Raw genomic sequence first — 26,594 nt, forward strand, 5'->3', positions numbered from 1 at the left:
TACTCCACTCTCCACCTTGATAAAAAATTCTATCATGTTATGGTTGTTCATCCCCAACGGGTCTCGTACAGCCAGATTGGCAATGATTCCCTTCTCATTACACAGCAACCAGTCTAAGATGGCCTGCTCTCTAGTTGGTTCCTCCACATATTGGTCAAGAAAACCATCCCGTATACACTCCAGGAATTCCTCCTCTATGGCATTGTGGCTAATTTGATTTGCCCAATCTATGTGAAGATTAAAATCATCCATGATCACCGATATTCCCTTATTACATGCATCTCTAATTTCTTGTTTAATGCCATTCCCAACTTCACCTCAGCAGATCTAATTCAAGAGCAGACTATACGGTCAATGGAAGAGTCCTGGGGAAAATTGATGTGCAGAGAGATCTGGGAGTTCAGGTCCATTGTACACTGAAGGTGGCAATGCAGGTCGATAGAGTGGTCAAGAAGGCATACAGCATGCTTGCCTTCATCGGACGGCGTATTGTGTACAAGAGTCGGCAGGTCATGTTACAGTTGTATAGGACTTTGGTTAGGCCACATTTGGAATACTGTGTGCAATTCTGGTCGCTACATTACCAGAAGGATGTGGATGCTTTAGAGAGGGTGCAGAGGCGGTTCATCACGATGTTGCCTGGTATGGAGGGTGCTAGCTATGAAGAAAGGTTGAGTAGATTTGGATTGTTTTCATTGGACAGACGGAGGATGAGGGGGGACCTGATTGAGGGCTACAAAATTATGAGAGGTATGGACAGGGTGGATAGCAACAAGCTTTTTCCAAGAGTGGGGGTGTCAATTACAAGGGGTCACGATTTCAAGATGAGAGGGGGAAAGTTTAAGGGAGATGTGTGTGGAAAGTTTTTTACGCAGAGGGTGGTGGGTGCCTGGAACGCTTTGCCAGCGGAGGTGGTAGAGGCGGGCACGATAGCATCATTCAAGATGCATCTTTAATTCACCAAGGAGAGGGACATGATGGATGTTGAGGCTGGGGATGGATGTTTAAATACTCTATGTCAAGTCGGCATAAGGAAGGGGGAAGTTTTGGGTATTCTAAAAGGCATTAAGGTGGACAAGTTCCCAGGTCCGGATGGGATCTATCCCAGGTTACTGAGGGAAGCGAGTGACGAAATAGCTGGGGCCTTAACAGATATCTTTGCAGCATCCTTGGGCACGGGTGAGGTCCCGGAGGACTGGAGAATTGCTAATGTTGTCCCTTTGTTTAAGAAGGGTAGCAGGGATAATTAAGGGAATTATAGACCTGTGAGCTTGACGTCAGTGGTAGGCAAACTGTTGGAGAAGATACTGAGGGACAGGATCTATTCACATTTGGAAGAAAATAGACTTATCAGTGATAGCAGCATGGTTTTGTGCAGGGAAGGTCATGTCTTACAAACCTAATAGAATTATTTGAGGACGTGACAAAGTTAATTGCTGAGGGAAAGGCTGTAGATGTCATATGCATGGACTTCAGTAAGGCATTTGATAAAGTTTCCCATGGCAGGTTGATGGAAAAAGTGAAGTCGCATGGGGTTCAGGGTGTGCTAGCTAGATGGATAAAGAACTGGCTGGGCAACAGGAGACAGAGTAGTGGTGGAAGGGAGTGTCTCAAAATGGAGAAAGGTGACTAGTGGTGTTCCACAGGAACCTGTGCTGGGACCACTGTTGTTTGTGATATTCATAAATGATCTGGAGGATAGGAGAGGTGATCTGATTAGCAAGTTTGCAGATGATACTAAGATTGGTGGAGTTGCAGATAGCAAGGAGGACTGTCAGAGAATACAGCAAAATATAGATAGATTGGCAAGTTGGGCAGAGAAATGGCAGATGGAGTTCAATCCAGGCAAATGCGAGGTGATGCATTTTGGAAGATCTAATTCCAGAGCGGACTATACGGTCAATGGAAGAGTCCTGGGGAAAATTGATGTACAGAGAGATCTGGGAGTTCAGGTCCAATGTACCCTGAAGGTGGCAAAACAGGTCGATAGAGTGGTCAAGAAGGCATACAGCCTGCTTGCCTTCATTGGACAGGGTTTGAGTTATAGAGTCAGCACGTCATGTTACAGTTCTATAGGACTTTGGTTAGGCCACATTTGCGTGCAGTTCTGGTCGCCACATTACCAGAAGAATGTGGAAGCTTTAGAGAGGGTTCAGAGGAGGTTCACCAGGATGTTGCCTGGTATGGAGGGTGCCAGCTATGAAGAAAGGTTGAGTAGATTAGGATTGTTTTCGTTGGAAAGACGGAGGTTGAGGGGGGACCTGATTGAGGTCTACAAAATTATGAGAGGTATGGACAGGGTGGATAGCAACAAGCTTTTTCCAAGAGTGGGGGTGTCAATTACAAGGGATCACGATTTCAAGGTGAGAGGAGGCAAGTTTAAGGGAGATGTGCGTGGAAGGTTTTTTACGCAGAGGGCGGTGGGTGCCTGGAACGCTTTGCCAGTTGTGGTGGTCGAGGCGGGCACGATAGCATCATTTAAGATGCATCTAGACAGATATATGAACGGGCGGGGAACAGAGGGAAGTAGATCCTTGGAAAATAGGCGACAGGTTTAGATAAAGGATCTGGATCGGCGCAGGCTGGGAGGGCCGAAGGGCCTGTTCTTGTGCTGTATTTTTTTCTTTGTTCTTTGTTCTCACCAGTGCAGTTTGGGGGTCTGTATATGACATCCACTAATGTTTTTTGTCCCTTGGAATTTCTCAACTCTACTCATACAGATTCCACATTCCATATCAGAGCTAATATCCTTTCAGGAGTTTAAATTAATTTAAATTAAACTAGTATTGTGCAGTGTAGGTTAACAAGGGCTGCCCCACCCACTCACATAACTGGTTGGCAGTTAAGTGTCAGTCACTTTAATCTACTTTGATCTAAAAGCAGGTGGGGGAGGGGAGTCATTTCAGGACAGTTTAAAAAGAGCAACTTGTAACTCACTCCCAGTGAGTTCTCCCAGTGAGCCAGAGAGAAGACAGAGCCAGGAGTGAGACACAGCAAAGAGTGAGTTTGGAAATTTGAATCGAGGTGGGAATTCGAAGCTGGGTGGGGAGGAAGTGCTTTTTGTGACTGGTAAGTAGTGTTTCTGTTTCTTTTCATTGGTATATTTATTTATTTTTTTCTTCGTTGTTTATTTATTTATTTAAATTTTTTGTGGGGGAAATTGAAATTGTTGAAGTTAACCGAAGGTTTAAGACATGGCAGGAGATCTCAGACCCGTGTCATGCTCCTCGTGTGCGATGTGGGAGCTCAGGGACACGTCCACTGTCCCTGGCTCCTTCACGGCAAAAAGTGTGTCCAGTTGCAGCTCCTGTTAGACCGCTTGACGGCTCTGGAGCTGCGGATGGACTCACTTTGGAGCTGCTGAGGACGTCGTGGGTAGCACGTTTAGCGAGTTGGTCACACCGCAGGTGAAAGGTACTGAGGGAGATAGTAAATGGGTGACCAAAGGACAGAGCAAGAGTAGGAAGGCAGTGCAGGTGTCCTCTGCGGTCATCTCCCTGCAAAACAGATATACTGCTTTGGATACTGTTGAGGGAGATGGCTCACCAGGGGAAGGCAGCAGCAGCCAGGTTCATGACAGCATGGCTGGCTCTGCTGCGCAGTTGGGCAGGAAGAAGAATGGCAGGGCTATAGTGATAGGGGACTCAATTGTAAGGGGAATAGACAGGCGGTTCTGCGGACGCAATCGAGACTCCAGGATGGTATGTTGCCTCCCTGGTGCAAGGGTCAAGGATGTCTCGGAGCGGCTGCAGGACATTCTGGGGGGGGGAGGGTGAACAGCCAGCTGTCGTGGTGCACATATGCACCAACGATATAGGTAAAAAACGGGACGAGGTCCTACAAGCTGAATTTAGGGAGCTAGGAGTTAAACTAAAAAGTAGGACTTCAAAGGTAGCAATCTCAGGATTGCTACCAGTGCCACGAGCTAGTCAGAGTAGGAATGTCAGGGTAGAGAGGATGAATATGTGGCTCGAGAGATGGTGCAAGAGGGAGGGATTCAAATTCCTGGGACATTGGAACCGGTTCTGGGGGAGGTGGGACCAGTACAAACTGGACGGTCTGCACCTGGGCAGGACTGGAACCGATGTCCTAGGGGTGTTTGCTAGAGCTGTTGGGGAGAGTTTAAACTAATGTGGCAGGGGGATGGGAACCGATGCAGGAAGTTGAAAGGTAGTAAAACAGGGACAGAAATAAAAGGCAGTAAGGGGGAAAGTGTAAGGCAGAGAAGCCATAGTCAAAAATTAAAAAGGGCGACAGTACAAGGTACAATGACTGAGGGGAGCTCAGTGAATAGGACCAGGAATACTAAAAGAAATAAAATGGGAAGTGAAAACATTAATGGTAAGCGACGCGGCAGGTTGGTACAGGAAGATATGGGTTCGACGACAAGGAAAATTAGGAGAAAGGGTAAGAGGAAATATAACTTAGGAGAGGTTACTGATCGAGGTGTTAAGATTCAGAACAGAGGTAAAAAAGCCAACATCAGTGTACTTTACCTGAATGCTCGTAGTATTCGGAATAAGGTAAATGAGTTGATGGCGCAAATCATCGTGAATGACTATGATTTAGTGGCCATTACTGAAATATGGTTAAAGGATGGTCCCGACTGGGAGTTAAATATCCGAGGGTATCAAACTTTTCGGAAGGACAGAGTGGATGGTAAGGGAGGTGGTGTAGCTCTGTTATTTAAGGATGACATCCGGGCAACAGTAAGGGATGACATCGGTGCTATGGAGAATTAGGTTGAATCCATTTGGGTGGAAATCAGGAATAGTAAGGTGAAAAAGTCACTGATTGGAGTAATCTATAGGCCACCAGATAGTAACATTATGGTGGGGCAGGCAATAAACAAAGAAATAACAGATGCATGTAGAAATGGTACAGCAGTTATCATGGGGGATTTTAATCTACATGTTGATTAGTTTAACCAGGTCGGTCAAGGCAGCCTTGAGGAGGAGTTTATAGAATGTATCCGCGATAGTTTCCCAGAACAGTATGTAATGGAACCTACGAGGGAACAAACGGTCCTAGATCTGGTCCTGTGTAATGAGACAGGATTGATTCAGGATCTCATAGTTAGGGATCCTCTCGGAAGGAGCAATCACAATATGGTGGAATTTAAAATACAGATGGAGGGTGAGAAGGTAAAATCAAGCACTAGTGTTTTGTGCTTGAACTAAGGAGATTACAATGGGATGAGAGAAGAACTAGCTAAGGTAGACTGGGAGCAAAGACTTTATAGTGGAACAGTGGAGAACCTTCCAAGTAATTTTTCACAGTGCTCAGCAAAGGTTTATACCAACAAAAAGGAAGGACGGTAAAAAGAGGGAAAATCGACCGTGGATATCTAAGGAAATAAGGGAGAGTATCAAATTGAAGGAAAAAACATACAAAGTAGCAAAGATTAGTGGGAGGCTAGAGGACTGGGAAATCTATAGGGGCAACAGAAAGCTAGTAAAAAAGCTATAAAGAAGAGTAAGATAGATTATGAGAGTAAACTTGCTCAGAATATAAAAACAGATAGTAAATGTTTCTACAAATACATAAAACAAAAAAGAGTGGCTAAGGTAAATATTGGTCCTTTAGAGGATGAGAAGGGAGATTTAATAATGGGAGATGAGGAAATGGCTGAGGAACTGAACAGGTTTTTTGGGTCGGTCTTCACAGTGGAAGACACAAATAACATGCCAGTGACTGATGGAAATGAGGCTATGACAGGTGAGGACCTTGAGAGGATTGTTATCACCAAGGAGGTAGTGATGGGCAAGCTAATGGGGCTAAAGGTAGACAAGTCTCCTGGACCTGATGGAATGCATCCCAGAGTGCTAAAAGAGATGGCTAGGGAAATTGCAAATGCACTAGTGATAATTTACCAAAATTCACTAGTATCTGGGGTGGTCCCGGCGGATTGGAAATGAGCAAACGTGACACCACTGTTTAAAAAAGGAGGGAGGCAGAAAGCGGGTAATTATAGGCCTGTGAGCTTAACTTCAGTAGTAGGGAAGATGCTGGAATCTATCATCAAGGAAGAAATAGCGAGGCATCTGGATGGAAATTGTCCCATTGGACAGATGCAGCATGGGTTCATAAAGGGCAGGTCGTGCCTAACTAATTTAGTGGAAGTTTTTGAGGACATTAACAGTGCGGTAGATAACGGGGAGCCAATGGATGTGGTATATCTGAATTTCCAGAAAGCCTTTGACAAGGTGTCACACAAAGGTTGTTGCATAAGATAAAGATGCATGGCATTAAGGGGAAAGTAGTAGCATGGATAGAGGATTGGTTAATTAATAGAAAGCAAAGAGTGCGGATTAATGGGTGTTTCTCTGGTTGGCAATCAGTAGCTAGTGGTGTCCCTCAGGGATCAGTGTTGGGCCCACAATTGTTCACAATTTACATCGATGGTTTGGAGTTGGGGACCAAGGGCAATGTGTCCAAGTTTGCAGACGACACTAAGATAAGTGGTAAAGCAAAAAGTGCAGAGGATACTGGAAGTCTGCAGAGGGATTTGGATAGGCTAAGTGAATGGGCTAGGGTCTGGCAGATGGAATACAATGTTGACAAATGTGAGGTTATCCATTTTGGTAGGAATAACAGCAAAAGGGATTATTATTTAAATGATAAAATATTAAAACATGCTGCTGTGCAGAGAGACCTGGGTGTGCTAGTGCATGAGTCGCAAAAAGTTGGTTTTCAGGTGCAACAGGTGATTAAGAAGGCAAATGGAATTTTGTCCTTCATTGCTAGAGGGATGGAGTTTAAGACTAGGGAGGTTCTGCTGCAATTGTATAAGGTGTTAGTGAGGCCGCACCTGGAGTATTGTGTTCAGTTTTGGTCTCCTTACTTGAGAAAGGACGTACTGGCACTGGAGGGTGTGCAGAGGAGATTCACTAGGTTAATCCCAGAGCTGAAGGGGTTGGATTACGAGGAGAGGTTGAGTAGACTGGGACTGTACTCGTTGGAATTTAGAAGGATGAGGGGGGATCTTATAGAAACATATAAGATTATGAAGGGAATAGATAGGATAGACGCGGGCATGGTGTTTCCACTGGCGGGTGAAAGCAGAACAAGGGGGCATAGCCTCAAAATAAGGGGAAGTATATTTAGGACTGAGTTTAGGAGGAACTTCTTCACCCAAAGGGTTGTGAATCTATGGAATTCCTTGCTCAGTGAAGCAGTAGAGGCTCCTTCATTAAATGTTTTTAAGATAAAGATAGATCGTTTTTTGAAGAATAAAGGGATTAAGGGTTATGGTGTTCGGGCCGGAAAGTGGAGCTGAGTCCACAAAAGATCAGCCATGATCTCATTGAATGGTGGAGCAAGCTCGAGGGGCCAGATGGCCTACTCCTGCTCCTAGTTCTTATGTTCTTATGGGATTCAGGGTGATTTAGCAGTTTGGATCAGAAATTGGCGATGCTGGAAGACGTCAAAGGGTGGTGGCTGATGGGAAATGTTCAGACTGGAGTCCAGTTACTAGTGGTGTACCACAAGGATCTGTTTTGGGGCTACTGCTGTTTGTCATTTTTATAAATGACCTGGAGGAGGGCGTAGAAGGCTGGGTGAGTAAATTTGCAGATGACACTAAAGTCGGTGGAGTTGTAGACAGTGCGGAAGGATGTTACAAGTTACAGAGGGACATAGATAAGCTGCAGCGCTGGGCTGAGAGGCGGCAAATGGAGTTTAATGCAGAAAAGTGTGAGGTGATTCATTTTGGAAGGAACAACAGGAAGACAGAGTACTGGGCTAATGGTAAGATTCTTGGCAGTGTGGATGAGCAGAGAATCTCGGTGTCTATGTACATAGATCCCTGAAAGTTGCCACCAAGGTTGAGAGGGTTGTTAAGAAGGCGTACGGTGTGTTAGCTTTTATTGGTAGAGGGTTTCAATTTCGGAGCCATGAGGTCATGTTGCAGCTGTACAAAACTCTGGTGCGGCCGTATTTGGAGTATTGCGTGCAATTCTGGTCGCCGCATTATAGGAAGGATGTGGAAGCATTGGAAAGGGTGCAGAGGAGATTGACCAGAATGTTGCCTGGTATGGAGGGAAGATCTTATGAGGAAAGGCTGAGGGACTTGAGGATGTTTTCGTTAGAGAGAAGAAGGTTAAGAGGTGACTTAATTGAGGCATACAAGATGATCAGAGGATTGGATAGGGTGGACAGTGAGAGCCTTTTTCCTCGGATGGTGATGTCTAGCACGAGGAGACATAGCTTTAAATTGAGGGGAGATCGATATAGGCCAGATGTCAGAGGTAGGTTCTTTACTCAGAAAGTAGTAAGGGCGTGGAATGCCCTGCCTGCAACAATAGTGGACTCGCCAACACTAAGGGCATTCGAATGGTCATTGGAATGACATATGGGCGATAAGGGAATAGTGTAGATGGGCTTTAGAGTGGTTTCACAGGTCGGCGCAACATCGAGGGCCGAAGGGCCTGTACTGCGCTGCAATGTTCTATGTTCTCTATGTTCCTAAATACTGAGAACCCTGGATCATTCAGTTCCCATCCCTGTTCACCCTGCAGCCATGTCTCCGTAATCCCAATTATATCATACCCATTTATATCTCTCTGCGCGATTAGTTCATCCTCTTTATTGCAAATGCTCCGTGCATTATGGCACAGAACCTTTAAGTTTGTCTTTTTCACAATGCTCGTCTTGCGCCCAATATTTTTCTCTACTGCCCTGTTTGAATTTTGTCCTTGGTTTCTCCACCTATCACTTTTCTTATTCACTTTTCTACCTTTTGCTTTTGTCCTTGCTCCCTCTTTCTCTGACTCCTTGCATAGGTTCCCATCCCCCTGGCATATTAGTTTAAACCCTCCCCAATCGCTCTAGCAAATAGCCCCCCATGGACATCAGTTCCAGTCCTGCCCAGGTGTAATCCGTCCAGTTTGTACAGGTCCCACCTCCCCCAGAACCGGTCCCAATGCCCCAGGAATCTGAAACCCTCCCCCTGACACCATCTCTTAAGCCACATATTCATCCTATATATCCTGTCATTTCTACTCCTGACTCGCACATGGCACCGGTAGTAATCCTGAGATCACTACCTTCGAGGTCCGATTTCTTAACTTCCTTCCTAGCTCCCTGTATTCTGCTTTTAGGACCTCATCCCTTTTTTTACCTATGTCGTTTGTACCGATATGTACCACGGCCACTGGCTGTTCACCCTCCCCCTCCAGAATGTCCTGTACCCACTCCGAGACATCCTTGCCCCTGGCACCAGGGAGGCAACATACCATCCTGGAGTCTCGTTTGTGGCCACAGAAACGCCTGTCTATTCCCCTCACAATTGAGTCCCCTATAACTATTGCACTGTCACACTTATCACCCCTCCCCTCTGCAGCAGAACCAACAGTGGTGCCACGAGTTTGTCTGTTGCTGTTTTCCCCTGAGAGGCCATTCCCCTCAACAGTATCCAAAGCGGTATATCTGTTCTGCCGGGGAATAGCCACAGGATATTCCTGCACTACCTGCCTCGCTCTCTTGCTGTCTGGTGGTCACCCATTCCCCTCCTGCCTGCGGAGTCTGAGCCTGCGGTGTGACCACCTCTCTATACGTGCTATCCACGATATTCTCTGACTCGTGGGTGCTCCAAAGTGTCTCCAGCCGTCGCTCCAGCTCTGAAGCACGAGCTTCCAGGAGCTGTAACTGGAGACACTTCCTGCACACCTGCTGACCCTGGGGACTGGAACTGTCCCCAGCCTGCCACATGGAGCAAGACGAGCAACTGTCCCTATCTCTATTAGATGTCCCTATTTCTATTAGATGTCCCTATTCCTATTAGATATCCCTATCGTATTAGATGCCCCTATCTGTATTAGATACCTTTATCTCTATTAGATACCTCTATCTGTATTAGATACCCCTATCTGTATTAGATACCCCTATCTGTATTAAATACCCTACCTGTATTAAATATCCCTATCTGTATTAGATACCCCTATCTGTATTAGATACCTCTATCTCTATTAGAGACCTCCATCTGTATTCAATACCTCTATCTGTATTAGATACCTCAATCTGTATTAAATATCACTATCTGTATTAGATGCCCCTATCTGTATTAGATACTCTATCTGTATCAGATGTGCTATCTGTATTAAATGCCCTATCTGTATTAAATACCCTCTCTGTATTAGAGTCCCTATCTCTATTAGATTCCCTACCACTATTAGATTCCACATCTCTATTAGATACCTCTATCTCTATTAGATACCTCTATCTGTATTAGATACCCCAATCTGTATTAAATATCACTATCTGTATTAGATGCCCCTATCTGTATTAGAGGCGCTATCTGCATTAGATGCGTTATCAGTATTAAATACCCTCTCTGTATTAAATACCCTCTCTGTATTAGAGTCCCTATCTCTATTAGATTCCCAACCACTATTAGATTCCACATCTCCATTAGATACCTCTATCTCTATTAGATACCTCTATCTGTATTAGATACCCCTATCTGTATTAGATACCCCTATCTGTATTAGATACCCCTATCTGTATTAGATACCCCTATCTGTATTAGATACCTCTATCTGTATTAGATACCTCCATCTGTGTTAGATACCTCCATCTGTATTAGATACCTCCATCTGCATTCGATACCTCTATCTGTATTAGATACCTCTATCTGTATTAAATACCACTGTCTGTATTAGATACCACTATCTGTATTAGATACCTCTATCTGTATCAAATACCACTATCTGTATTAGATGCGCTATCTGTATTAGATGCGCTATCTGTATTAGATGCGCTATCTGTATTAGATGCGCTATCTGTATTAGATGCGCTATCTGTATTAAATACCCTCTCTGTATTAGAGTCCCTATCTATATTAGATTTCCTACCTCTATTAGATTCCCCATCTCTATTAGGTACCCTATCTGTATTAAATACCGTCTCTGTATTAGATGTCCCTATCTCTATTAGATACCCTATCTCTATTAGATACCCTGGGCGAAATTCTCCCCCAACGGCGCGATATCCGCCGACTGGCGCCAAAAACGGCGCCAATCAGACGGGTGTCGCGCCGGCCCAAAGGTGCGGAATGCTCCGCATCTTTGGGGGCCGAGCCCCAACATTGAGGGGCTAGGCCGGCGCCGGAGGGATTTCCGCCCCGCCAGCTGGCGGAAATGGCGTTTGTTGCCCCACCAGCTGGCGCGGAAATGCGGCGCATGCGCGGGATCGTCAGCGGCCGCCGACAGTTTCCCGCGCATGCACAGTGGGGAGAGTCTCTTCCGCCTCCGCCATGGTGGAGGCCGTGGCGGAGGCGGAAGGGAAAGAGTGCCCCCACGGCACAGGCCCGCCCGCGGATCGGTGAGCCCCGATCGCGGGCCAGGCTACCGTGGGGGCACCCCCCGGGGTCAGATCGCCCCGCGCTCCCCCCAGGACCCCGGAGCCCGCCCACGCCGCCTGGTCCCGCCGGTAAATACCAGCTTTGATTTACGCCGGCGGGACAGGCAATTTCTGGGCGGGACTTCGGCCCATCCGGGCCGGAGAATTGAGCGGGGGGTCCCGCCAACCGGCGCGGCCCGATTCCCGCCCCCGCCCAATCTCCGGTACCGGAGACTTCGGCGGGGGCGGGATTCACTGCGGCCAACGGCCATTCTCCGACCCGGCGGGGGGGTTGGAGAATGACGCCCCCTATCTCAATTAGATGTCCCTATCTCAATTAGATGTCCCTATCTCAATTAGATGTCCCTATCTCAATTAGATGTCCCTATCTCAATTAGATGTCCCTATCTCTATTAGATATCCCTATCTCTATTAGATGTCCCCATCTCTATTAGATGTCCCTATCTCTATTAGATGTCCCCATCTCTATTAGATGTCCCCATCTCTATTAGATGTCCCCATCTCTATTAGATGTCCCCATCTCTATTAGATGTCCCTATCTCTCTTAGATGTCCCTATCTCTAGTAGATGTCCCTATCTCTATTGGCCCCTATCTCTATTAGATGTCTCTATCTCAATTAGATACCCTATCTCTATTAGATTCCCTACCTCTATTAGATGTCCCTATCTCTATTAGATAGCCTATCTGTATTAGATGCCCTATCTGTTTTAAATATCGTTGATCCAGGATTCCACCCTTGGGGGCCTCGCATCCTTCCACTGAAGAAGAATCCTTCGCCGGGCTACCAGGAACGCAAAGGCCAGAATACCAGCCTCTTTCGCCTCCTGCACTCCCGGCACCCCTGCAACCCCAAATATTGCAAGCCCCCAGCCCGGTTTGACCCTGGATCCTACCACCTTCGACTCCGTCCTTGCTACACCTTTCTAAAACTCCTCCAGCGCTGGGCACGCCCAGAACATATGGGTGTGGTTTGCCGGGCTCCCTGAGCACCTACCACACCTGTCCTCACCCCCAAAAAACCGGCTCATCCTTGTTCTGGTCATGTGTGCCCTGTGTAGCACCTTAAACTGTATGAGGCTGAGCCTCGCGCACGAAGAGGAAGGGTTCACCCTCCCAAAGGCATCTGCCCACGTCCCCTCCTTGATCTCCTCCCCAACTCCTTCTCCCACTTACCTTTCAACTCCACCACCGAGGCCTCCTCCTCCTCCTGCATCACCTGGTAAGTTGCCGAGATCTTCCCCTCTCCAACCCACCCCCCCGAGAGCACCCTGTCCTGTACCGTGCGTGGCAGTAGAGCGGGAATTCCACCACTTGCCGCCTGGCAAACGCCCTTACCTGTAGATACCTAAAGGTGTTCCCCGGGGGGAGCTCATACTTCTCCTCCAGCTCACCCAGGCTCGCGAACTTCCCATCCACAAACAGGTCCCCCAACCTTCTTATCCCTGCCCTGTGCCACCCCGAAAACCCTCCATCTATTCTCCCTGGGACAAACCGGTGGTTCCCCCGTATTGGGGTCAACACTGAGGCCCCCAATTCCCCCCTGTGCCGCCTCCACTGCCCCCAGATTTTGAGGGTAGCCGCCACCACCGGGCTCGTGGTATACCTCATTGGAGAGAGCGGCAGCGGCGCCGTAGCCAGCGATCCCAGACTCGTACCCTCACAAGACGCCATCTCCAGCCTCTTCCATGCAGCCCCCTCCCCCTCCATCACCCACTTGTGCACCATCGCCACATTGGTGGCCCAGTAGTACCCACAGAGGTTGGGCAGTGCCAGGCCCCCCCATCCCTAATCCACTCCAGGAACACCCTTCTCACCTTCGGAGTCCCTCGCGCCCACACAAACCCCGTTATTCTCCTGTGGACCAGCCTAAAGAAGGCCTTCGGGATAGGAATGGGGAGGAACTGGAACAGGAACGAAAACCTTGGGAGCACCGTCATCTTAACTGACTGCACCCTACCTGCCAGGGACAGCGGCAACGCGTCCCACCTCTTAAACTCCTCCTCCATTTGCTCCACTAGAAATTAAGTCTATGCAGGGCCCCCCAGCTCCTGGCCACCTGGACCCCCCAAATACTTGAAGCTCCTCTCCGGCCCTTTTTAGTGGGAGCTCGCCGATCCCCCTCTCCTGGTCCCCTGGGTGAACCACGAACAACTCGCTCTTCCCCATGTTGAGCTTGTACCCTGAGAAATCCCCGAACTCCTTGAGGATCCTCATTACCTCCGGCATTCTCCCCACTGGGTCCGCCACATATAGCAGCAAGTCGTCCGCGTAGAGCGGCACCCTATGCTCCTCCCCACCCCGCACCAACCCCTTCCAGTTCCTCGACTCTCTCAGTGCCATAGCCAGGGGTTCAATTGCCAGTGCGAAGAGCAGGGGGGACAGGGGACACCCCTGCCTCATCCCACGATGCAACCGAAAGTACTCAGACCTCCTCTTGTTTGTGGCCACACTCGCCATCGGGACCTCGTACAACAGCCTAACCCACCTGACGAACCCCTCCCCAAACCCGAACCTCTTCAGCACCTCCCACAAGTACCCCCACTCTACCCTATCGAAGGCCTTCTCAGCGTCCATCGCCACCACTATCTCCACCTCCCCCTCCCTCGCCAGCATCATAATAACATTCAGGAGCCTCCGCACATTCGCGTTCAACTGCCTCCCCTTCACGAACCCCGCCTGGTCTTCGTGGATGAGTATTGTTCTTTGTTCTTTGAGACATGAGGAAAAACATTTTCACACGATGAGTGTTCGGGATCTGGAATGCACTGCCTGAGAGTGTGGTGAAGGTAGGTTCAACCGAAGGAATTGGATTGTTATCTGAGAAGGAAGAATGTGCAGGGTTACGGGGACAAGGCAAGCGAGTAGCACTAAGGTGCATCTGTCACTCGGAGAGCCAGTAGAGGCACGATGGCTGAATGGTCTCTTTCTGTGCAGTATCGCTCTGCGCATCTGCGATGCTGTCTTCTTTAATGAGGGAGGATTTACTGGATACCAGTTGAAGCATGACCCTGTCCTTGTGGGGCATTTGTGTATTCAGGAAGGTAAGTAATTCGGGCAAAATTAACCTGCATTTTTACCACCAACCAGCATGAGGCAGCAGTGTGCAGAAGTGGCAGGTAATGCAGGAATGGAGCAAAGATATTCTGTAAATACAAGTTGTTGTAACATCGTGATGCACTTTCAGATCGACCATACGGAATGCACAGAGCATCCACAAGACAGAACGAAAGCAGATTAGCCAAGATGTTTACAGGCGGAATAGTAAACGATACCTCCAGCAAATGAACAAGAGTCAAGCAGTTCCCAATAAGAATGTGTGGAAGCAGAAACAGGATCCGAGATTTCCCGAGAAACAGCTGGATTCAGGTAAAAACAACTGCAGCTCATGTAATTGGAAAATTCCGTAGTTATCTTTTATTTTTAAGGGCCTTGGATTTACCTTAGTCTGAGATGCACTAATTGGAAATCAGAAGGCAACCTTTTCACGTCATCATGAAGATTCCCTGTGCTGTGTCTAATAGATGGGTGGATTCAGTATAATACCATGAAAATACTGTGGTCCTCGCAACTCTGTGCAGCGCTGATGTACAATGTTACTAAAAGCAGTTTGAACAAGGCTTTGATGCTTAATACATCGGTTACCTTCCTGCAATTTGATGACAGAGTAATTATACCAGCCTATTTAAAAAATAACACATGGTCGACCTTAACATCTTTTGCTGAGACACATCTCCAGAGGCAGGCCTCCCTGTTTCACTATAACTATTACAGATACAAATCCAGCAATATTTAAACAGGGTGGGAACCAGACGGTGACTAGTCAATGGGCCCACAGGCTTAGAGTGACTGTGCGAAACGTGAGGGATTTTGGAACAAATCCAATTTCTGGTGCTTACTTTAGAAAGGATGGGCAGAATCTTCAGGTCCCACTAGCAAGCTTGGTGGGCAGGGGAAATTCCTAACTCAGTTTGCTGACGTAGGGATGAACTTTAGGAATTATATTCTCGAGTCGAGATTCCCGATGATCAATGCCGGGAAGCCCTTTTCCATGTATTAGCACATTGGGCATCGAAAGGCCACATCGCTGGAATTAATTTCCCTGCCAGTCAGAAATCAGAACATTCACATGTTTGACTGTATGTAAGTGGTGTGCACTTGTTCAGGAATTTTGAAGTGCGTAGACATTGGGCGGGATTCTCCGAAATTGAGGCAGAGTGTTCGCGCCGTCGTGAACGCCGTCAAGGTTCACGAAGGCGCGAAACGGCCCCTATCCCGACCGATTCAGGGCCCGATAATGGGCTAGGAGCGGCACCGCGTCATTTACACGCGCCAGGCCTTGGCGCCGCATAAAGGCGGCGGCGCATACGTGACGCGGCCGGCGCTGCATAACTGGTGTCACCCGCGCATGCGCGGGTTGGCCGGCGCCAACCAGCGCATGCGCGGTTGCCGTCCTCTCCGAGTCCGCCCCGCAAGAAGATGTCAGACGGATCTTGCGGGGCTGCGGAAGAAAGGAGGTCCTCCTTCAGAGAGGCCGGCCCGACGATCGGTGGGCACTGATCGCGTCCAGACCACATTTGAGGCCCCCCCGGTGCAGGATCCCCCCCCCTCCAGCGTTCCCGCGCTGTTCCCGCCAGGTGTGGATGGCGCCGGGGGGAACCCACCGTTTTGGGCTGGCCGCTCGGCCCATCCGGGCCTGAGAATAGCACGGGTGCCGGAGAATCGCCATTTTGGGTGTCTCGGGCGATTCTCCAGCCTGCGCCGCGCGGTACTCGATGGGGCCGTTCTCGCCGCTTGGGAGAATCGCGGGAGGGCATCGGACCGGCATCGCGGGAAAATTTGGTGACCCAGGCGATTCTCCCAACCGGCGCGGGAGCGGAGAATCATGCCCTTTGTCTTTCTTTGGCAGTCTGGGGCATGGAGGGAGGCAACAAGGAAAAGCGAGGGTGCAGCAAATTGGGATGGAGGGAAGGACCTTGATTGTTGGGTCGGGGGAGGGGGGTTTTCCAGGCAGGGGTGGCAGAGCAGAAATGGCCCTAGCGGTTGGGATTGGTGCTGACGATGGTGGGATCCTGGAGGTTGAACTGAGGGTACTGGGCAGCGGAGGGAACAGCCAGAGTGAGAGGGGGCTGTGGGATGCAGTAGGGTGGCAGATTCAGGGTCATTGTTCAGTTGGTGAGTATTTCATTGGAGGGGGTGTCACGGAAATGTATGGAATAGGTAGGGTAGAGGGTTATAGGTTCAAACCAATTTAGCAGCATTTAAAGCAACTAGCAACCATATGAGAATTCAGGGCACTGCCAAACTATGCAAACGGACATATATTTACAAATGCCAAAACTATATACATAGGTTTTACACCTGTGCCACATGTGTGCCTTCAAGACTTCTTCATCTTTCCATTCCTATTACCCGATCTAGGTGCAATCCCGACACCCGCAGCTAAAGTGGAGGCAGCCCGCTGTCTGCTAGGCCCTGTTTTTTTAAAAATAATTTTTTATTCTCCTTTTTCACATTTTCTCCCAAATTTACACCCAATAAACAATAATCAGTAACGAATGAAATGTCAATCCCCATATCAATAACAACGATCCCATCCTCCCACCAAACCCCAGACATTGGCCCGCATGTTAACATAAACAAATGACAAAAAAGAATCCGACATCACCCATAGTCACAATTAACACATACAGTCCCTCTCCCCCCCAACCCCCCTAGTGTTCGATGTGATCCAATTCTCGAAAGTGCATAATGAATAACGCCCATGAATTGTAGAACCCCTCCATCCTTCCCCTCAGTTCAAATTTGACCTTTTCAACCGTTAAGAATTCCAGCAGGCCTGTGGCATCGTCGCAAGGATGTGTAATCTGTGAGTTTGCCATGCAACAAATTGAGAATCTTCTGCAGCAGAACAGGACGGAGGAGATGATCATTAATGCGATGGAAAAAGTGTGCTCTATTCTACCAGCCACTGTCAAATGCGAATGCAGAGACTTTGTTGAACAATACGGGCAGGCAGTGGTGGAACTCCTTGCACAGGAATTGGATGCAGCATTTGTCTGTACAGCTATTGGCCTGTGCAAGAAAACGGAACATGTGGCTATTGAGAAAGTTAAACCGAAGCAGCTGAAAGCTGGTCCTTTCTGTGAAGTCTGTCAGTTGATGGTCGGATATCTGGACAGGTTGCTGCAAAAGAACGCTACTGAGAAGGAGATTGAAGCCCCCCTGAACAGAGTGTGTGACTTGGTGCCAGATAGAATGCGTGAGAAGTGTGACCAGTTGGTACATCAGTACATTTCAGTGTGTCTGTGTGGGTATTTTAGTGTGTCTGTGTGGGTATTTTAGCGTGTCTGTGTGGGTATTTCAGTGTGTCTGTGTGGGTATTTCAGTGTGTCTGTGTGGGTATTTCAGTGTGTCTGTGTGGGTATTTCAGTGTGTCTGTGTGGGTATTTCAGTGTGTCTGTGTGGGTATTTCAGTGTGTCTGTGTGGGTATTTCAGTGTGTGTGTCTGTGTGGGTATTTCAGTGTGTGTGTCTGTGTGGGTATTTCAGTGTGTGTGTCTGTGTGGGTATTTCAGTGTGTGTGTCTGTGTGGGTATTTCAGTGTATCTGTGTGGGTATTTCAGTGTGTCTGTGTGGGTATTTCAGTGTGTCTGTGTGGGTATTTCAGTGTGTCTGTGTGGGTATTTCAGTGTGTCTGTGTGGGTATTTCAATGTGTCTGTGTGGGTATTTCAGTGTGTGTGTGTGGGTATTTCAGTGTGTGTGTGTGGGTATTTCAGTGTGTGTGTGTGGGTATTTCAGTGTGTGTGTGTGGGTATTTCAGTGTGTGTGTGTGGGTATTTCAGTGTGTGTGTGTGGGTATTTCAGTGTGTGTGTGTGGGTATTTCAGTGTGTGTGTGTGGGTATTTCAGTGTGTGTGTGGGGGTATTTCAGTGTGTGTGTGTGGGTATTTCAGTGTGTGTGTGTGGGTATTTCAGTGTGTGTGTGTGGGTATTTCAGTGTGTGTGTGTGGGTATTTCTGTGTGTGTGTGGGTATTTCAGTGTGTGTGTGGGTATTTCAGTGTGTGTGTGGGTATTTCAGTGTGTGTGTGTGGGTATTTCAGTGTGTGTGTGTGGGTATTTCAGTGTGTGTGTGTGGGTATTTCAGTGTGTGTGTGTGGGTATTTCAGTGTGTGTGTGTGGGTATTTCAGTGTGTGTGTGTGGGTATTTCAGTGTGTGTGTGTGGGTATTTCAGTGTGTGTGTGTGGGTATTTCAGTGTGTGTGTGTGGGTATTTCAATGTGTCTGTGGGGGTATTTCAATGTGTCTGTGGGGGTATTTCAATGTGTCTGTGTAGGAATATCAGTGGGTGTATCTGTGGGTATTTCTGTGTATCTGTGTGGATATTTCAATGTGTGTGTGGGTATTTCAGTGTGTCTGTGTGGGTATTTCAGTGTGTCTGTGTGGGTATTTCAGTGTGTCTGTGTGGGTATTTCAGTGTGTCTGTGTGGGTATTTCAGTGTGTGTGTGTGGGTATTTCAGTGTGTCTGTGTGGGTATTTCAGTGTGTCTGTGTGAATAATTTCAATGAGTCTGTGTGGGTATTTCAGTCAGTGTGTCTGTTGGGTATTTCAGTGTGTCTGTGTAGGAATATCAGTGGGTGTATCTGTGGGTATTTCTGTGTATCTGTGTGGGTATTTCTGTGTATCTGTGTGGATATTTCAATGTGTCTGTGAGGTATTTCAGTGTGTGTCTGTGTGGGTATTTCAGTGTGTCTGTGTGGGTATTTCAGTGTGTGTGTGTGGGTATTTCAGTGTGTGTGTCTGTGTGGGTATTTCAGTGTGTGTGTCTGTGTGGGTATTTCAGTGTGTCTGTGTGGGTATTTCAGTGTGTCTGTGTGGGTATTTCAGTGTGTCTGTGTGGGTATTTCAGTGTGTCTGTGTGGGTATTTCAGTGTGTCTGTGTGGGTATTTCAATGTGTCTGTGTGGGTATTTCAGTGTGTCTGTGTGGGTATTTCAGTGTGTGTGTGTGGGTATTTCAGTGTGTGTGTGTGGGTATTTCAGTGTGTGTGTGTGGGTATTTCAGTGTGTGTGTGTGGGTATTTCAGTGTGTGTGTGTGGGTATTTCCGTGTGTGTGTGTGGGTATTTCAGTGTGTGTGTGTGGGTATTTCTGTGTGTGTGTGGGTATTTCAGTGTGTGTGTGTGGGTATTTCAGTGTGTGTGTGTGGGTATTTCAGTGTGTGTGTGTGGGTATTTCAGTGTGTGTGTGTGGGTATTTCAGTGTGTGTGTGTGGGTATTTCTGTGTGTGTGTGGGTATTTCAGTGTGTGTGTGTGGGTATTTCAGTGTGTGTGTGTGGGTATTTCAGTGTGTGTGTGTGGGTATTTCAGTGTGTGTGTGGGTATTTCAGTGTGTGTGTGGGTATTTCAGTGTGTGTGTGTGGGTATTTCAGTGTGTGTGTGTGGGTATTTCAGTGTGTGTGTGTGGGTATTTCAGTGTGTGTGTGTGGGTATTTCAGTGTGTGTGTGTGGGTATTTCAGTGTGTGTGTGTGGGTATTTCAGTGTGTGTGTGTGGGTATTTCAGTGTGTGTGTGTGGGTATTTCAGTGTGTGTGTGTGGGTATTTCAGTGTGTGTGTGTGGGTATTTCAATGTGTGTGTGTGGATATTTCAATGTGTCTGTGGGGGTATTTCAATGTGTCTGTGGGGGTATTTCAATGTGTCTGTGTAGGAATATCAGTGGGTGTATCTGTGGGTATTTCTGTGTATCTGTGTGGATATTTCAATGTGTGTGTGGGTATTTCAGTGTGTCTGTGTGGGTATTTCAGTGTGTCTGTGTGGGTATTTCAGTGTGTCTGTGTGGGTATTTCAGTGTGTCTGTGTGGGTATTTCAGTGTGTCTGTGTGGGTATTTCAGTGTGTGTGTGTGGGTATTTCAGTGTGTCTGTGTGGGTATTTCAGTGTGTCTGTGTGAATAATTTCAATGAGTCTGTGTGGGTATTTCAGTCAGTGTGTCTGTTGGGTATTTCAGTGTGTCTGTGTAGGAATATCAGTGGGTGTATCTGTGGGTATTTCTGTGTATCTGTGTGGGTATTTCTGTGTATCTGTGTGGATATTTCAATGTGTCTGTGAGGTATTTCAGTGTGTGTCTGTGTGGGTATTTCAGTGTGTCTGTGTGGGTATTTCAGTGTGTGTGTGTGGGTATTTCAGTGTGTGTGTGTGGGTATTTCAGTGTGTGTGTGTGGGTATTTCAGTGTGTGTGTGTGGGTATTTCAGTGTGTGTGTGTGGGTATTTCAGTGTGTGTGTGTGGGTATTTCAGTGTGTGTGTGTGGGTATTTCAGTGTGTGTGTGTGGGTATTTCAGTGTGTGTGTGTGGGTATTTCAGTGTGTGTGTGTGGGTATTTCAGTGTGTGTGTGTGGGTATTTCAGTGTGTGTGTGTGGGTATTTCAGTGTGTGTGTGTGGGTATTTCAGTGTGTGTGTGGGTATTTCAGTGTGTGTGTGTGGGTATTTCAGTGTGTGTGTGTGGGTATTTCAGTGTGTGTGTGTGTGGGTATTTCAGTGTGTCTGTGGGGGTATTTCAATGTGTCTGTGGGGGTATAACAATGTGTCTGTGTGCGTATTTCAGTGTGTCTGTGTGCGTATTTCAATGTATCTGTGTGGGTATTTCAATGTGTCTGTGAGGTATTTCAGTGTGTCTGTGTGGGTATTTCAGTGTGTCTGTGTGGGTATTTCAGTGTGTCTGTGTGGGTATTTCAGTGTGTCTGTGTGGGTATTTCAGTGTGTCTGTGTGGGTATTTCAATGTGTCTGTGTGGGTATTTCAGTGTGTCTGTGTGGGTATTTCAGTGTGTCTGTGTGGGTATTTCAGTGTGTCTGTGTGGGTATTTCAGTGTGTCTGTGTGGGTATTTCAGTGTGTGTGTGTGGGTATTTCAGTGTGTGTGTGGGTATTTCAGTGTGTGTGTGTGGGTATTTCAGTGTGTGTGTGTGGGTATTTCAGTGTGTGTGTGTGTGGGTATTTCAGTGTGTCTGTGGGGGTATTTCAATGTGTCTGTGGGGGTATAACAATGTGTCTGTGTGCGTATTTCAGTGTGTCTGTGTGCGTATTTCAATGTATCTGTGTGGGTATTTCAATGTGTCTGTGAGGTATTTCAGTGTGTCTGTGTGGGTATTTCAGTGTGTCTGTGTGGGTATTTCAGTGTGTCTGTGTGGGTATTTCAGTGTGTCTGTGTGGGTATTTCAGTGTGTCTGTGTGGGTATTTCAATGTGTCTGTGTGGGTATTTCAGTGTGTCTGTGTGGGTATTTCAGTGTGTCTGTGTGGGTATTTCAGTGTGTCTGTGTGGGTATTTCAGTGTGTCTGTGTGGGTATTTCAGTGTGTCTGTGTGGGTATTTCAGTGTGTCTGTGGGAGTATTTCAGTGTGTCTGTGTGAGTGCACTAAGCGTCAAGAACCACAAAGACATGTGAGACTTTAGCCAAGGCTTTAATACACTACCTAGGAAGCTTACCCGACGCAGACGACCCCAGACAAAATGGGTCCGGTCTCAGAAGCTGGGTCTTATACCTAACTCCCGGGGGAGTGGCCAAGGCGGAGCTCTCCCTGGCCAGGTCAGGTTACATACAGGTGACCGAACCTCTACAGAGCTACAGTACAATACACAGGATTACAGGGCCACGTTACACACAACTATTATATAACTATGTACAATGCTAGGGAGGTACAGTGGTGTATCACCACATTCACCCCTTGTTTAGAAGGAGGGCCGGGGTGAAAATATGGAGTAGCAAACAGTGAACCACAGGGAGTAACGAACAGAGTCCATCAGGAGGTTCCGTGTCGTTAGAGGTCGGGACGAACGATGGGTTTGGTCGATCTCTTTGAATGTCGGAGCTGCGGCGCTGAGGTAGTGTCCGGCAGTATCCGTGCGATCGGTGGTGCTGGGTCGCGAGGCGGCATGACGTCCCCCACCGCTTCGGCTGGCTCGAGGCGAAACTGCGGGATGACAGCGGCTGGCACGGAGTAGTAACAGGCCGAGGGATCGCCGGGAGCAGAGAGGGAGTGGGGTGGAGGTTGCGGGGCGGGGGCGGCAGGGGCCCCAGAGGGGGCCAGGTCCTTGATGGAGACGGTCTCCTCACGCCCGTCGGGGTACGCTATGTACGCGTACTGTGGGTTGGCGTGGAGGAGACGGACTCTCTCCCCCAGGGGCTCCGCCTTAGAAGTCCGCACGTGCTTGCGGAGCAGGACGTCTCCCGGGGACAGGAGCCAGGACGGAAGCGATGTCACGGATGCCGATCTCCTGGAGAAGAGAAACATCCGCTCATGAGGGGTAGCATTCGTTGCAGTACACAAAAGGGACCGGATGGAGTGGAGTGCGGCATGGAGGGCCTCTTGCCAATGGGAGACTGGTAGGCCTTTGGACTTGAGGGCTAGCAGCACGGCCTTCCAAACTGTCGCGTTCTCCCTCTCCACCTGTCCGTTCCCCCGGGGGTTGTAACTGGTCGTCCTGCTCGAGGCAACACCCCTGGCGAGCAGGTACCGACGCAGCTCCTCACTCATGTTGGAGGAGCCCCGGTCACTGTGAATGTAATTGGGATAACCGAACAGCATGAAGAGGTCGTGCAACGCTTTGATGACGGTGGCGGAGGTCGTGTCGGGGCAGGGAATGGCGAAGGGGAACCGCGAGTACTCGTCGATGACATTGAGGAAGTACGTGTTGCGGTTGTGGGTGGGGAGGGGCCCTTTGAAGTCAATGCTGAGACGTTCAAAGGGGCGGGTAGCCTTGATTAGGTGCACCTTGTCTGGCTTGTAGAATTGCGGCTTGCACTCCGCACAGACTTGGCAGTCCCTAGTCATGGCCTTGACCTCCTCGACTGAGAAGGGCAGGTTGTGGCCCTTGATGTAGTGGTAGAACCGCCTGACGCCCGGGTGACAGAGGTCATTATGTAGTGCCCGCAGTCGGTCATGTGCGTTGGCACAAGTACTATGGGACATGGCATCAGGAGGATCATTGAGCTTACCTGGCCGGTATAAGATACTATAATTGTAGGTGGAGAGTTCGATCCTCCACCGTAATATCTTATCATTTTTGATTTTACCTCGTTGTTTGTTGTCGACATGAACGCAACTGATCGTTGGTGTCCGATATTCAGGACGCCAAAGCGTGTAATGAGGCAGTGGGGAAGGGAACACTGATAAAGGAGAGTACTTGCAGGCACGGAGATGGGTTGAAGTGTGTATACTTCAACGCAAGAAGCATCAGGAATAAGGTGGGTGAACTTAAGGCATGGATCGGTACTTGGGACTACGATGTGGTGGCCATCACGGAAACTTGGATAGAAGAGGGGCAGAAATGGTTGTTGGAGGTCCCTGGTTATAGATGTTTCAATAAGATTAGGGAGGGTGGTAAAAGAGGTGGGGGGGTGGCATTATTAATTAGAGATAGTATAACAGCTGCAGAAAAGCAGTTCGAGGAGTATCACCCTATTGAGGTAGTATGGGTTGAAGTCAGAAATAGGAAAGGAGCAGTCACCTTGTTAGGAGTTTTCTATAGGCCCCCCAATAGTAGCAGAGATGTGGAGGAACAGATTGGGAAACAGATTTTAGAAAGGTGCAGAAGTCATAGGGTAGTAGTCATGGGCGACTTTAACTTCCCAAATATTGAGTGGAAACTCTAGATTAAATAGTTTGGATGGGGTGGTGTTTGTGCAGTGTGTCCAGGAAGCTTTTCTAACACAGTATGTAGATTGTCCGACCAGAGAATGGGCAATATTGGATTTAGTACTTGGTAATGAACCAGGGCAAGTGATAGATTTGTTAGTGGGGGAGCATTTTGGAGATAGTGACCACAATTCTGTGTCTTTCACTTTAGTAATGGAGAGGGATAGGTACGTGCAACAGGGCAAGGTTTACAATTGGGGGAAGGGTAAATACGATGTTGCCAGACAAGAATTGAAGTGCATAAGTTGGGAACATAGGCTGGCAGGGAAGGACACAAGTAAAATGTGGAACTTGTTCAAGGAACAGTGTCCTTGATATGTATGTCCCTGTCAGGCAGGGAAGAGATGGTCGAGTGAGGGAACCATGGTTGACAAGAGAGGTTGAATGTCTTGTTAAGAGGAAAAAGAAGACTTATGTAAGGCTGAGGAAACAAGGTTCAGACAGGGCGCTGGAGGGATACAAGATAGCCAGGAGGGAACTGAAGAAAGCGATTAGGAGAGCTAAGAGAGGGCATGAACAATCTTTGGCGGGTAGGATCAAGGAAAACCCCAAGGCCTTTTACACATATATGTGAGAAATATGAGAATGACTAGAGCGAGGCTAGGTCCAGAGACATAGATAGGATGCAGAGCTGGGCTGAGAAGTGGCAGATGGAGTTTAACCCTGAAAAGTGTGAGGTTGTCCATTTTGGAAGGACAGATATGAATGCGGAATACAGGGTTAACGGTAGAGTTCTTGGCAATGTGGAGGAGCAGAGAGATCTTGGGGTCTATGTTCATACATCTTTGAAAGTTGCCACTCAAGTGGATAGAGCTGTGAAGAAGGCCTATGGTGTGCTCGCGTTCATTAACAGAGGGATTGAATTTAAGAGCCGTGAGGTGATGATGCAGCTGTACAAAACTTTGGTAAGGCCACATTTGGAGTACTGTGTACAGTTCTGGTCGCCTCATTTTAGGAAGGATGTGGAAGCTTTGGAAAAGGTGCAAAGAAGATTTACCAGGATGTTGCCTGGAATGGAGAGTAGGTCTTACGAGGAAAGGTTGAGGGTGCTAGGCCTTTTCTCATTAGAACGGAGAAGGATGAGGGGCAACTTAATAGAGGTTTATAAGATGATCAGGGGAATAGATAGAGTCGACAGTCAGAGACTTTTTCCCCGGGTGGAACAAACCATTACAAGGGGACATAAATTTAAGGTGAAAGGTGGAAGATATAGGAGGGATATCAGAGGTAGGTTCTTTACCCAGAGAGTAGTGGGGGCATGGAATGCACTGCCTGTGGAAGTAGTTGAGTCGGAAACATTAGGGACCTTCAAGCAGCTATTGGATAGGTACATGGATTACGGTAAAATGATATAGTGTAGATTTATTTGTTCTTAAGGGCAGCATGGTAGCATTGTGGATAGCACAATTGCTTCACAGCTCCAGGGTCCCAGGTTCGATTCCGGCTTGGGTCACTGTCTGTGCAGAGTCTGCACGTCCTCCCCGTGTCTGCGTGGGTTTCCTCCGGGTGCTCCGGTTTCCTCCCACAGTCCAAAGATGTGCAGGTTAGGTGAATTGGCCAATGATAAATTGCCCTTAATGTCCAAAATTGCCCTTGGTGTTGGGTGGAGGTGTTGAGTTTGGGTAGGGTGCTCTTTCCAAGAGCCGGTGCAGACTCAAAGGGCCGAATGGCCTCCTTCTGCACTGTAAATTCAATGATAATCTATGATTAATCTAGGACAAAGGTTCGGCACAACATCGTGGGCCGAAGGGCCTGTTCTGTGCTGTATTTTCTATGTTCTATGTTGGTCAGTAACGAGGGTAAATGGTTTTCCGGCCAGGTAGTGCCTCCAGTGCCGGATGGCTTCCACTATGGCCTGTGCCACCTTCTCAACAGAGGAGTTGCGGATCTCGGGGCCTTGGAGTGTGCGGGAAAAGAAGGCGATGGACCTGCCCGCCTGGTTGAGGGTGGCACCCAGGGCAAAGTCGGAGGCATCGCTCTCGACTTGGAATGGTGCAGACACGTCTACCGCATGCATGGCGGCTTTGGCGATAGCGGTTTTTAGGAGGTGGAAGGCCTGGCAGGCCTCGGGCGGGAGGGGGAATGAGGGGGAACGAAGGAGGGGTCTGGCCTTGTCAGCGTACTCGGGCACCCACTGGGCATAGTAGGCAAAGAACCCGAGGCATCGCCTCAGTTCTTTGGGGCAGGTGGGAATGGGGAGTTCGAGAAGGGGGCGCAGACGGTCGGGATCGGGGTCGAGGACACCGTTCTCCACCACGTAGCCGAGTATGGCGAGGCGGGTGGTGCCGAAAACACATTTTGCCTCGTTGTACGTGAGATTGAGGCGTTTGGCAGTTTGGAGGAATTTCGTGAGGTTGACGTCATGGTCCTGCTGGTTGTGGCCGCAGATGGTGACGTTGTCCAGATACGGGAAGGTAGCCCGCAGTCTGTTCTGGTCCACCATTCGGTCCATCTCCCGTTGGAAGACCGAGACTCCATTGGTGACGCCAAAGGTTACCCTAAGAAAGTGGTAGAGGCGGCCGTCCGCCTCGAAGACAGTGAAG

General features: G+C 48.3%; 1 protein-coding gene across 1 annotated transcript in view; it reads left to right on the top strand.

Annotated features, from left to right (window-relative positions):
* ncf1 (neutrophil cytosolic factor 1) overlaps positions 1–26,594 on the top strand; it is a 260,991-nt gene that overhangs the window by 220,019 nt on the left and 14,378 nt on the right. The window contains exon 10 of the mRNA XM_072469128.1: positions 14,547–14,728. Coding sequence (XP_072325229.1) covers positions 14,547–14,728 — 182 coding nt within the window. The remainder of the gene's footprint in view (positions 1–14,546; positions 14,729–26,594) is intronic.

The sequence above is a fragment of the Scyliorhinus torazame genome, chromosome 12 (genome assembly GCF_047496885.1).
Source record: "Scyliorhinus torazame isolate Kashiwa2021f chromosome 12, sScyTor2.1, whole genome shotgun sequence".
NCBI classification, from domain to species: Eukaryota; Metazoa; Chordata; class Chondrichthyes; order Carcharhiniformes; family Scyliorhinidae; genus Scyliorhinus; species Scyliorhinus torazame.